Raw genomic sequence first — 14,703 nt, 5'->3', positions numbered from 1 at the left:
TGGGACACAGCTAAAGCAGTGTTTAGAGGGAAATTTATAGCACTAATTGGCCATATGAGAAAGTGGAAAAGATCCAAAATTGATCAATACCCTAACATCACAATTAAAAGACCTAGAGAAGCAAGAGCAAACAAATTCAAAAGCTAGCAGAAGACAAGAAATAACTAAGATCAGAGCAGAACTAAAGGAGATCGAGACATGAAAAACGCTTCAGAAAAATCAATGAATCCAAGAGCTGTTTTTTGAAAAGATTAACAAAGTAGATAGACTACTAGCCAGACTAATAAAGAGGAAAAGAGAGAAGAATCAAATAGACACAATAAAAAATGATAAAGGGGATATCACCACTGATCCCACAGAAATACAAACTACCATCAGAGAGTACTGTAAACACCTCTATGCAAATAAACTAGAACATCTAGAAGAAATTGATAAATTCCTGGACACATACACCCTCCCAAGACTAAATCAGGAAGAAGTGGAATCCCTGAATAGACCCATAAAAAGTTCTGAAATTGAGGCAGTAATTAATAGCCTACCAACCAAAAAAAAAAGCCCAGGACCAGATAGATTCACGTCTGAATTCTACCAGAGGTACAAAGAGGAGTTGTTACCATTCCTTCTAAAACTATTTCAAACAATAAAAAAAGGGGGACTCCTCCCTATCTCATTTTATGAGATCAACATCATCCTGATACCAAAACCTGGCAGACACATACACACACACACACACAAAGAAAATTTCAGGCCAAACATGAACGTGAACATCAATGTGAAAATCCTCAATAAAATACTGGCAAACCAAATCCAGCAGCACATTAAAAGGCTTATCCACCATGATCAAGTTGGTTTCATCCCTGGGATCCAAGTCTGGTTCAATACACACAAATCAATAAACATAATACATCACATACACAGAACCAATGACAAAAATTACATGATTATCTCAATAGATGCAGAAAAGGCTTTTGATAAAATTCAACACTTCTTCATGCTAAAAACACCCAATAAACTAGGTATTGATGGAAGATATCTCAAAATAATAAGAGCTATTTATGACAAACCCGCAGACAATATCTTACTGAATGGGCAAAACTTGAAGCATTCCCTTTGAAAACCGGCACAAGGATGCCCTCTCTCATTCCTCTAATTCATCATAGTATTAGAAATTCTGGCCAGGGCAATCAGACAAAAGAAAGAAATAAAGGACATTCAAATAGGAAGACAGGAAGTAAAATTGTCCCTGTTTGCAGATGAAGTGATTATATAGTTAGAAAACCCCATCGTCTCAGCCCAAAATCTCCTTAAGCTGATAAGCAACTTCAGCAAAGTCTCAGGATACAAAATCAATGTGCAAAAATCACTAACATTCCTATACACCAATAATAGACAAACAGAGAGCCAAATCATGAGTAAACTCCCATTCACAATTGCTACAAAGAGAAAAAATACCTGGGAATGCAACTTACAAGGGATGTGAAGGACCTCTTCGAAGAAAACTACAAACCACTGCTCAAGGAAATAAGAAAGGACACAAACAAATGGAAAAACATCCCATGTTCATCGATAGGAAGACTCAATATTGTGAAAAAGGTCATACTGCCCAAAGTAATGTATAGATTCAATGCTATCTCCATCAAGCTACCATTGACTTTCTTAATAACAGAAAGCTTTAATAATTTGCCCATAGCCATACCGTAAGTAAGTGGGAAAACTAGGGTTGGACCCCAGGCAGTCTGTCTCTAAAAACTCTATTCCTGGTCAGGCGAGGTGACTCCCACCTGTAATCCCAGCACTTTGGGAGGTAGACGCAGTTGGATCACCTGAGATCAGGAGTTCGAGATCAGCCTGGCCAATCTAGTGAAAACCTGTCTTTATTAAAAATAAAAAAAAATTATCTGGGCATGGCTGTGGGTGCCTATAATTCCAGTTACTCAGGAGGCTGAGGGAGAAGAATCACTTGAACCCAGGAGGCAGAGGTTGCAGTGAGCCTAGATCGTGCCAATGCACTCCAGCCTGGGTGACAGAGAGACCCTGTCTCAAAACAAAAACAAAAACAATTGTGTTCCTATCATTGCAATACCTCTTATGAATGACAGTGACATTAAATATGTTGCCAAAGTATGTTCCTAAGCCACCAAATTACATATAATAATTTGGGGGGATGCTTATTGCTTGCTTTCAGAATCCATTGAAAGTTGACAAAGCTTTCAAGTACTATGTAGGTTTCGGTCCATTTTTTAGAATAGTTTTATTCACCTTATCCTACATCTACAATATTGTCCAACTCTCTAACAATGACATGACAAAAAGCCTGTTAGCATGCTCAGCCAAACCCTGTAACTAAGGCATTGTGGAAATCTTAGTGTGCAGTGTAGCTTTTATTTTCAAAGCACAGAATGTCTCAGAAAGACTCATATGCAAGCTACTCTGATTACTCACAGAATGAGTGCCATCTATGGACTCTACATACTGATAGAGATTGAAGCCAAAATAAAAAACGAGACTCAGTCTCTAAGGAGCTTATGGTCTAGTAAGGAATATAAGGGAAGGGGCAGTCATTCTGGAAGTATTCCTAGAAGAGATGACACGTAAGCTGAGACCTGAAGGACGAGGGTAGTCTTATCTTTTCTGGGGATAAAGTCTACATGGCACCTGTTGTCATAAGAAAATATTTTGGGACCTGGCATGGTGACTCCTGCCTGTAATCCCACCACTTTGGGAGGCCAAGGAAGGTTGATACTTTGAGCCAGGGAGTTCTTGATCAGCCTGGGATACTTGGCAAAACCCCATCTCTACAAAAAATACAAAAATTAGCCAGGCATGGTGGTGTACACCTGTAATCTCAGCTATTTGGGAGTCTGAGGCTGAAGGATCACCTGAGCCGAGGAAGCAGAGGTTACACTCAGCTGGGATTGTGCCATTGACTCCAGCCTGGGTGACAGAGTGAGACCCTGTATTAAAAAAAAACAAACAACAACAACAACAAATCAAAAAACAAAGTTCTTATCTTTTGCTGGGTTGATGCCCTTCTAATCCATCTAGGCCAGAATGCTTTCTGAAATGCAAATATGCCCATATCCCTATCCTGCTTAACCTTATTATGGGCTTTTGATAAACTACAGGAAAGTAGTTACACTCCTCTGAATGTCTTCTAAGCCTTATGTGTTGTATTTGGTGCCCAATGTATGGATTGTTCTTCCCACAAATCCCTTGGATTCTAGTAACACTGAGTAGTTGTATGTCTTTAACATGCCACAATCTTCCGTACTTGTTTTTTATCTTGAATAACATGATTACTTTGCCAGTGGGAATATAAATAAATAAAATCACTTTGAAACAGCTTGGCATTGTAAAATTGAAGATGCACAAACTTTACAACACAGACATTCAACCTATAGGTAGATACTGTCAGGAAAGAGAATCTCTTGAATATTTGCATTAGGATACATGTTCACAGAAGCAAAACATATAAAACATTTCAAATATATACAGCAGAAAATGAATAAATACATTTTATTATTCACCAGTTATCCAAATTTGGGTCACCCACTCCAAACTCACTCTTGATTGTCTTCATAAATAGATCTGGGCCCATTAAATAGTTTTTCTTTGTCATGTGTTATGATGTTAAACTTCGTGAGCAGAAGGCATTGGAGAGATGTTCCAAGAAGGTGGTTTCCAATCTGCTTTCTGTGTGCACCCCTGGCAAACTCTGGCAACGTAAATGACATCTCCAGCGTCTGACACGGAGGGCATACAGGGCGACACCAGTGCCCAGATTCTGTGGCTACTGCTCTGGCGCCCACTTCCTGAAGTTCATGGTGGCCAGGAGAACCCAGCGGCCAAGAACTTCTCCTGAAATTGTCCTTTGCCAAATTTGTAGTAAAGCCCCTCTGGCTTGACATTTCTTCATAAACAGCTTTACACAGTGGCCCAGAAGACAAGTTTCTGGGGAGTTCTGAAGTATCAATTTGAAGCAGGTTCAAGGGCAACACCACAGCAAAATTCTTAACATTGAGCGAGGCCACAGTGTGAGGGGACTCTTCATTGGCTGCTCCAAATTCACCATGGAGGTAAGAGCAGTTCCTTATATCTGCTCATCACATATTCTTGAGACCTCTCTTTACATATTACTAGACAATATTTCATTGCTCCAATGCTGTAACAGTTAATAATTCTTTACATTAGCTTTCCCTATTCACATTACTGTATGTTTTCTCATCTTGATGGACCCTGGATCTTACTCTCATGTAAATGAATGTTCTATATCAGCAAAATACGGCAAGCTACAGCCACAGTGTTAATATATTTGAACCCTTAAAAGCCAATGAAAAAAATCAAGTACCTGAGAAATACACATGGTATGACTGTCTTTATAAAAAGTTCAAAAATACATAATGCCAAAACATGTAAAGCATACAGCCATGTGTGATACAATTATAAATAATAACAGAGGAAAGATAAACATAAAATTCAACAAAATGGAAAAGCATAACTGTCATTAGTACATGGGGCATCCTAAGATATTGGAAATGTTATTTTCTTCATATGGCTGTTAGGTTCACAAATGTTCATTTAATTACTATACATATGTGTTATACTATAGTCTTTTATATAAATTTTAAAAAATAATTATTTCTTATACTACAGAGTGATTACATTTACTAAAAGTGTAATTTGATCCATTTCCCAACTAGTGTGCTGAGATAGTGATCCTCTCAGCCTTGGGTGACCAGGCAGGCCATGAGGCCTCTGGCTTGGAATAGACTTGTGCATATTCCCCAGTGTGCTCTATGACATACTGATGTTTCCTTACGTGTGAAGTGACATGAACAGATTAGACTTGATTCCCTGATAATGCCAGATGAGAGTTTTACTGTATTATGCCATTCTCCTTAGATTTAATACTGAGTTAAATTTTTCCACTTCAGAATAACCTCTTATAATTATAAAATTCAATTTTTAATTTTTAATCCATAGGGACAAGATAAAAGAAACAATAAAAACACACACATATATAAACACCCACATAACTATATATAATATTCAACTTTATTTCAAATATACCAATTTTAAAATTTATCAATATACCCATTCTGATTCTTTCTGAATGACATACCACACAAATTCAATATGGATTCTCTAAAGAATCCTCTTAGGCCACTTCACTCAAAGTCTCTGCAGCTGCTTGCACTGTGAAGGTTGCAATAGAAATCTGTCTCTTCACTTCTCCCCAGGCCTGGGAAGGGTCCACTTTGCTTTCGATATCAAACAGAGCATCATAAATTCCTGGGAATGACTCCCCTGCATACTTGTTGTGGCTGCTTGGAGCATAGATGACATGCCTGTTGATAAAATCGTTTGTTGTTTATCAGGTGTCCAAATGACATACAAGAGAAACACAAGAGCACTCTGCAATTCCTGGATTGCATATTCCTATAACAATTTGAACAAGCCACTTGTCAACTGAACTTCCAAGTTCAACCATCTCTGAAGACTATTATGTGAAATCTATAGTAATTAATTATATTTTTATTTCAAACAAATAAAGTGGTTCAGTGCTACAAAAGTAAGAATGATGATAGAAACAACAGCAATCATGCTTGGTATTGGTATTTAATGTTTACTTACAATTTTTCTAATGTTTAGAAATAAACTCTACACAGTTGATATTAGTATTTCACAGAGGAGGAAACTGAGGTCTGAGAGATCAAGTAACTAAATGATTTGTCTTAAAACACATGACAAGTGCTGATTTTTTAATATATCATGCTACCTCCTACATTATAGCACAATTGTGATCATTACAGTCTTGTTTGTGATCAGCCAACCCTATATTGTGTTTGTCATTTTTTAAAAATCTACACTATCATGTTAGAATACTTAACATAGAGTTTGAAGAATCATCAAAAACAATTTTGTAATGTTCCACATGACCAAGGCAGAAAATGTTTTGTAGAATGGGCTAAGACAGTTCATGTAATAGCCCATAGAAGAGAAGGACAAACTCCTAAGTAAAGAGGTAGATAAGGCCAGAAGTAGTAGCTCATGCCTGTAATCCCATATATTAGGGAGGCCGAGGTGGGAGGATTGCTTGAGGCCAGGAGTTCTAGACAAGCCTGGGCAACATAGGGACACCCTGTCTCTACAAACCAAAGTACACATATTAGCTGGACATGGTGGCATGTGTCTGTTGTCCTAGCTTCCTGGGAGGCTGCTGTGGGAAGATTGCTTGAGCCCAAAAGTCTGAGGCTGCGGTGAGCTACAACTGTACAACTGAACTCTAGCCTGGGAGACAGAGTGAGACCCTGTCTCTTAGGAAAAAAAAAGGGGGCGGGGGATGGATAAAAATATACTGCCATTGATCCAGTCAACCTGTTTGAAGATGCTCTTACTACTAAACCAGAACCTTTTATAATCCCTAAAAAGAAAGTTAGGGCCATTTCTGGCTGTCCAATGATCTATCTCATTCTGCAACATTTAGAAAATCAACCTGGGGACAGTCAATGTTTGGCAGGAAAAAATTCAACTGTCAGGATTTAGGAGGAAATAAAATCTCTAATTATCAACATTAGGGAAAAGAATAAATAAATATAAACTTACTGTATATGTTATATATAGAGAGATGTTTGGGTTGTGTGCATACATAAGCAAAAATATATTTAAAATAGGAAAGGAGCTAAAATTATACACACAAGAATTTAACCATGATTTTATATTTTTCTGATAAAATTGCGGAGATTTTTATTTTCTGCCGTGGCCTTCTGAATCTTCTATATTTTCTAAAATAAACATATAGTCTGTTACAATCAGAACAAAGATACTCAAAATAAAGATATGCAAAAATCATATTACATTATATGAAGAAACAATACCACTATAACTTCCTACATATATTTTGAAATTTTCCATTTGCTTGCAGGAAATCAACTACAATATTTTTCCACAATGAAAAAAATAAAAATAATTACAAGAAACAGTGATATTATAGAAAGGAGTCATATTTTCTTTTCTTACCTATAAAAAGGTCTGTCTGGTAACCCTAATGGATCAATAAATGCTCTTTCCAGAAACATGAGTTGATCATTCATCATTCTTAATAATATTGGGCTGAGAAAGAAAATGAATATAATTATAACTTCATGAAAATATATTTCTATGCAGAAAATAAAAATTTCAGAACAAAACTGAATTTAGTTATCTCCAGGAATTGCTTCTAGGACCACCCCCTACACCAAAATTTGTGCATACTCAAGTCCTGCAAGGAAGACACATGTATATGAAAAGTGGGCCCTCCTCCTCTGTGGAATTAACAGGGTGAGAATGAACAAACTATCAAACAAATTAAATTGATCTCTTGGTAGAATGATCCAGATTTAAGTCTAAAAGTTACTTAAAATTGTATCATTTCAAGTGATTTTCAGAATGGTTTAAGTACAGCATTCTTGGAGTCTGATATGACTTTCTGGATTACCTTGTTCTGCCTCAATGAGGAAATGTAGCTGTGTATGTGGAATCTGAAGCCACATCTGATCTCCCTTGGGTTAGTTGCCCCCAGTAGAACTCTTACCACATGCTTAATCCCTCTTTGACATCTTAGTCTTCATATTGTTAAGACAATGAGATAGGCAATTATATAAAATAGAAAATGTTTATGGAGCACATGGCTAGTAGTCCAAACGGAATGTAACAGTTGTTTTTTAAGTTTCTATAATTCTCTTACTTTATATTTTTCCTTAGTTTCTCATTAGCTACATCTGAGGTTCTCAGATTCAAGCTTGCAGAGTAAGCATCATTTGGTGATAAAAGTTCTAATATATCAAAGCTAGAAGAAAGATGATTGTTGAGATTTTTTTCCATATAAATGAATTTACTTACTTAAAATACTTTTGAGCCGGGCGCGGTGGCTCACGCCTGTAATCCCAGCACTTTGGGAGGCTGAGACGGGCGGATCACGAGGTCAGGAGATCCAGACCATCCTGGCTAACACGGTGAAACCCCGTCTCTACTAAAAAATACAAAAAAAAAAAAAAAAAAAAAAAAAAAAAACTAGCCGGGCGAGGTGGCGGGCGCCTATAGTCCCAGCTACTCGGGAGGCTGAGGCAGGAGAATGGCGTGAACCCGGGAGGCGGAGCTTGCAGTGAGCTGAGATCCGGCCACTGCACTCCAGCCTGGGTGACAGAGCGAGACTCCGTCTCAAAAAAAAAAAAAAAAAAAAAAAAAAAAAAAAACTTTTGTTCTAGATTCATGTCCATCCTACTTTTAGATATTTAACAAAATCATTTTCTGTATGCAATGCTAATATTTTCAAATGTAAGTTTGAAAATAAAAGATTTAATTTGGCAAAATAAAAAGTTTTCCATATTTAAAAATAACAAGAATAGTCGGCCCTCCATATATGTGGGTTTTAGTCCGTCAATACCGTATTTTATTTTGTTTTCTTAAGAGATGGAGTCTTGTTCTGTTGCCCAGGCTGGAGTGCAGTGGTTTGATCATAGCTCACTATAGTCTCAAACTCCTGGGCTCAAGCAATCCCCCTGCCTCAGCTTCCTGAGTACCTGGGATTACAGTGAATAATACTGAATTTTCCATCTGCGTTTGCTTGCTAATATGAAATCTATGGAGAGAGAGGGCTCACTGTATTAATGGAAAAAAGAATTCATGTATAAGTGGACCTGTGCAGTTCAAATCACTGTTGTTCAAATGTAAATTGCAAATTTTAACATTCTGTAATATGCAAATTAAGAACAATAAAATACATAGCTATCACATTTTTAAAATCCTATAAAATACTATACTGCTCAGGCTTATAAAAGCACAGAAACAGCTGTATGTGCCAATGGAAAAAATAATAGTGATTTTTATTTACATTGGTATAATAAGGCAAGATTTTCTTCACCTTAGGTATCCTAGTAATCTACTCACTGAAGTAATATCAATATTAAAATAAGATGACCTGCTAATGTTTAGTAAGATGCCTGGCAAATTAGAATTATTTACCAAGTGATAATTAACAATATTCCTTTCATTTTTAAAGCTAAACCTATTATGAACACAAGGGATGATGATTACTTCAGTCTTTTAACAATATTTGGATACCTCCTATGTATCAAACACTCCCTGCTTTTACAGAATTTACATTCCAAAATGAGTATTGAGGTTGTTATTGTAGTAAGAATGATTCAATATAATTGAAAGCTTATCAGCAAGCCCTGAATACTTCAACAATGAGTTACTGAATTTAATATACCAATTCTTTCACAATTTAATTAACTAATGAGAAAAAATCATTACAATAAGAAAGCATAAATCATCTTATTCATTAATTTACCTTTTGCTTTTTATAATGTTGTTTTACTAACAGTTAGCATTTAGTGATCATTTCCTATGTGCCAATTACTGTTCTGAATGTCTATACAAAATGTGATTTTTAATTTTCAGAGCGATTTTGCAAGGTGGGCAGGGTAATAGCCCCATTTTGTAGATGAGATAACAAAGGATCATGAGTTAAATAACTTGCCTAAATTCACACTAGAAAGTTTTAGAGTGAAATAGGAGGTCGGTATTGTTCTTTCAACTGCACCTTGCTGACAAAAGGAAAACAGGAACAACTTAAATCCCCATAATTTGGATTTGAGCTATTTTTAATATTTATGTATTTAGCATCATGAATTCAGATTCTGTGATAGTATAAAGGTAAATTAAACACAGAATACCTGTTAGCAGCTCCCATAAACAGTTGAGACAATCGAATGAAGGATAATTTCAATAAGATGCTATGGGTTTCGGAATCAAATTCACAAAGCATTACTATAAGTACAAAAACTCGTGTGGCTACACACACGTAAATGCACACATGTGCGCACGCGCACACACACATACACTTCTCTTTCTCTGTATCCTGTGTCAACATCTTATATTCTTTGATGGGGCAAGAAGTAATACAAGAAAAGCAGGATGAAGACATGTCTCTTCCTTAGATTTCAAAGTTTTGGTTGAGAAATTCAACATTCAGTTTAATTTACTTAGTTAGAATTTACTATTATTATGTGCAATGCACTGTGCAGGTGTTTCAGAATTTGTAAATATATAGGGAACAGAATGGATCTTTACTATCATTTAGAGAAAATAAAACAACTGTAGAAATAATAAAGGAAGGCGGAAGCTGAGTGTGCTAAACAATAGGTGTCCTAAACAAACCAGAATTCAAACCATAAGGCATTTTGTCAGAGGGAGAAAATATTTTTTCTTTTAAATACAAAAAGAAAACCAGTTTTATAGAATACATGGTGTTTGGGATCTCCTTAAAATGTATTTCTCATTGTTGACTTTTTTACCCACATATAAAAATTATAAAGAATTGAAAAGAATAGGAAAATAATTCTTCCAATGTTCCCTGAGGATAACACAATTATTAAAATAATTCATTAATTCCCTTTAAGTTTTTCCTATATTTGTTAAATAAAAATTAATCAAACTATATTTACAATTTTATAAACTTTTTGCTTACTTCATATTTTATTCTAAGTATCTTGTATTATATTGTATTTCTAATAATCCATTTTAAGGATTATAAAATGTTCACATTGGTGAATATCAGTTTTTTTAGTAATTTCTCTTCTCTTAGGCATTGGGTTATTTTGAATTACTTGCTATTATAATTTTATACTTCAAATCTTTCTCCGGGCAGTCTTTCTTTTCCAAAACAGAGACTTTTTCCTAAGAAATAATTCAAGAAATGGAATACCTATGTCAAAGCACAGGACTCTGTGACAGTTCTTGAACGCATTAGCAATATGTATCTATCTTTTTCAAAAAAGCTAAAATAATTCATAATGCTATCAGAAAAGCATGGAGACCATATGCTTCAGTGTACCAGCTACAGCAGTGGGCACAACCAAGGTTTAAATTGTTATTAATGTGTTATAAAAATAATGTCACATTACTTTCATTTGTATTTCTGAATTATGCATTAGTGAACTGCAATATTTTGCTATGTCTCTTTACAGGTGTATCTTGACAACATTTTTATAATTATTTGTCTTGTTTCTTGCTGATATTTTCAGTTTGTTCTTTTGGACTATTTATTTTCAAAAAATATTTTTATAATGTATATATTACTCTCCATTTTTGCTAGAAAATAAGTTTTCAACTTTTTTAACTTTTCTTTTGAATATTAATTTTTATATTCTGAACCATTTTAATGGTCTCAAATATGATTGCACCATTTCCCCACTGCTTCTAAACTTGGCATCTGTCTTTCAAGAAATTTTCATTTTTACTAAATTCTTTACAGCTGTTGTTTATGTGAGCATACAATGTGAACTGTGATTCTGAATTTAATTTTATAGCAGGTACTAACATAGTTTATACAATGTTATGATTGACTAATCTTTCCCAATTGATTTTTGCTGTATCGTTTATTACTAATACTTCCTTATATATCACTGAGCCTATTTCTACATCATCTACTCTGATCTTTTTATGTGTCCTTACATCAGCTCCTAGGGATTTGATACTTACATCATGATACTATATTTAATACACATACCTGTGCCCTCAAAATTCTACTTTAAAAAAATTACCTTAGTATTCTCACCAAGTATTTTTCCTTCCGTCTTAAAATTTTGTTCAAATTGTGTTGTACTTGTGTAATCTTACACAGAATTAATCCTAAATGTTTAACATTTCCAAAATTAATGACTTCACAATATTTGCTATTCTGGATAAATAGAATTTTGCCAGATGGAAGTGGAAATAAGGAGCTCTATGTGGAGGTAATGAAATAAAAAAAAGAGGCAGAAAGAAATCACGCTTTGAAAATTAAATAGTCTGGCTGAGTTATGATGTACAGATACTGAAAAAACAAGAAATAAAACTGGAAACAGCTGAGGTCACACAGTGAGGGCCCTTCATTGTTAAGCAGAGTATGTTGTAACTGATCAAATGGCAGGAGGGAGGGACTGACATTTCTCAGCAGCACAATTGCCACTCCAAATGTCGAAAGCAGGTCTTTTGAGATAGGGCAGCCCTACATAGGATGTGCTAGAGTGGAAAGACAGAAAGCAGCAGGAAATGGCACTTGTCTACCTATGTAACAAGCTGCACGTTCTGCACATGTATCCCAGAACTTAAAGTAAAACAAATTTTAAAAAAAGAAAACAGCAAGAAATTCCCAAAGCTAGTTCAGAAACAGCGATGTTACTTTCCTTTTAAATATATATATATGTGTGTGTGTAGATATAGACACAGATATAGATAGATATAGATATAGAACGTACTTGCTTTTGTCAAAGTCCCGGAGTCTGTCACTGAACTTGGAAGCAATTTCTGTAAAATTCTTTACTGCAGAAAAAAGTGAATCTGAAATAGAAATTGGGATCATCAAAATGCTTAAAGAATGTAATTTCTAATGGCATTGGTCCAAAGTTCAAGAAAAGGAACAATATAGAAGCCATCATCTTTTGTTTTACAAGGTATTTATATTTTTATATTATAAGATATGAGCATCCATAAAATGAAAAATACGTTTATAGACATAAACAGAATACTGGATCGCTTGAAATAGCAATCAATAATAAATGACCTAAGATAGCCCGTTATATTTTGGAGATTACTAGAACCATACAGATGACGAATTTGAAAAAGGAAGGGTAACATACCAAATGATACACTGTATGTCTTCATTTCCTGTGGATGTTTCATAGAAATATTGTAGATTTTGTCAGCATACTTTCTTAAAACTACAGCATAATCTCGACAATCAAAAGGGAGCACTACGGAATTGGCTAGTTCAAACACCATCCCTCCTCGAACCTGGGCCACAGTGAGGTGATATTTAAACATTGGATCATAAAACTTTTCCACCAACTCATATGTCTCATAGACACTGTGATACAGTGGATAGCTGCTGAATTTGTTTGTTTCCTATGGAAAAAATAACAAAACATATCACTTATAGGATAGCTTACAATAAAATGATTAGCACCATATTTACTATTAGTATTAGTAAGATTGGTCAGTGATGGATCAAGGAAAGTACTTAAGCATCTCAATAAGTTACTTCCTAAACAGCTAATATTATGATACATAAACACACTCCAAGTTTGTACCAATTAAAATATGTGTATATGATATAACAAATATTATTTAAAAAATATTTCAAAGGGACCAAACAGGCTTGCCTCTAATAATGCAGAAGATTGCATTCTTAGATTCATGTTTTAAGAATCTGAAAAAACAAGACAAGACAATCTTGCATTTGGGTAAAAATAAGAAGACAGAATTGTTAAAGGCAAGTAAATAAGTATTACACAATATTATATAGGAGAAGACACTACATTGTTTAATCACTAAAATTCCTTGGATAAATGATTGTCTGACAAACAGTGTGCTGAAAGCTGGAGTCTGAGTGCTGAGGGGTGCAGTAGTGGATCTAAAGTCTCACTAAGGAGAGAGAAGGGAGGCCAAGACAGGTGTCAGGAAAACCAAAAGTATAGGTAGAAGGAAGGACTTTTCAAACTGTGAATTGCTGGTTTATCACTTTCGACCATTAAGATGCTTATTTTTTATTATTGATATAAAAGGACATTTTAGGTACTGATGTGTTGAAGAGACTGGGATTCTGGAATTTCCCTGCTAGGGTTTGAATCTAGGCTTCAGGACTTACTACCAAAAACTTTAGGTGGTCATTTGATTTTATTTGTTGTAATTTTTTTCATAGTAAAATGTAGACAATATTAATATTTATCCTCACTATCAGCTCCCATATAACTCTGCCTGACTTCCTACCTCACAGACAGGAGATTGAAGATTTTCCATCTGGGAAGAATAGCCTGTGAGGAAATACTTACAGAAACTTAATGTCAACTCTAAATTGCCAAATGTCTTTTCTGTATTTGGAATTGAGCTAAATCTCTTATTATTGCAATATTCTTGTTGGAACAGTTTTGAATGAACTCTTCCTTACCATTTTTATAACTGTGAGAATGATTTTTCTTTATAACATAAAATTTAAAAATGAAGACGTATCAGGATTAAAATATTACTTATAAACATGGATGTATCATAAAAGCTGACAAAGGTTTCATCTGATGAACAGAAATTAGGGATGGTATGAATACGAAATGGAAATAAGAAACAACTGCTTTTAATTATAAACCAGTGTTCTTATAAAACTACTCGACATTTTATAAACTATGTACCCATTTTACTTTGAAGAAAATGAAAACCATATATGTGTGTGTGTGTGTATATATATATATATATATATATATAATCTACAACAGAAGAAAAGGAATCATGACTTTTACACGTTCAAAGTGTATTATACTCATATGGTTTGGCTCTGTGTCCCCACCCAAATCTCATCTTGAATTATGATAATCCCCACGTGTCATGGGAGAGACCTGGTGGGAGGTAACTGAATCATGGGGGACACATTTTCCTGCCCTGCTCTCCTGACAGTGAATAAGTCTCATGCGATCTAATGATTTTATAAAGGGAAGTTCCCCTGCACCTGCTCTCTTGTGTGCTGCCATGTAACATGTAACTTTGCTCCTCATTCGCCTTCAGCCACTATTGTGAGGCCTCCCCAGCCATATGAAACTGTGAGTCAATTAAACATATTTCCCTTGTAAATGACCCAGTCTTGGGTATGTCTTTATTAGGAGCAGGAGAACAGACTAATATATATAGTCT

The 14,703-nt window shown here is 35.1% G+C and overlaps 1 protein-coding gene across 2 annotated transcripts in view; it reads right to left on the bottom strand.

Annotated features, from left to right (window-relative positions):
* Positions 1–5,037: 5,037 nt before the first annotated feature.
* Positions 5,038–14,703, bottom strand: part of LOC126934744 (Putative N-acetylated-alpha-linked acidic dipeptidase) — a 66,011-nt gene continuing 56,345 nt past the window's right edge. For both annotated transcript variants that reach the window (XM_050755527.1, XM_050755529.1), the window contains exons 16-19: positions 12,666–12,930; positions 12,285–12,366; positions 7,021–7,113; positions 5,038–5,348 (exon numbers count right to left, since the gene is read on the bottom strand). In XM_050755527.1, the coding sequence (XP_050611484.1) occupies positions 5,159–5,348; positions 7,021–7,113; positions 12,285–12,366; positions 12,666–12,930 (630 nt within the window). In that variant the 3' untranslated portion in view covers positions 5,038–5,158. The remainder of the gene's footprint in view (positions 5,349–7,020; positions 7,114–12,284; positions 12,367–12,665; positions 12,931–14,703) is intronic.

Source organism: Macaca thibetana, chromosome 14, assembly GCF_024542745.1.
Source record: "Macaca thibetana thibetana isolate TM-01 chromosome 14, ASM2454274v1, whole genome shotgun sequence".
Classification (NCBI taxonomy): Eukaryota; Metazoa; Chordata; class Mammalia; order Primates; family Cercopithecidae; genus Macaca; species Macaca thibetana.
Note: the sequence above shows the minus strand (reverse complement) of the source record. Positions and strands in the feature narration are given on the sequence as shown.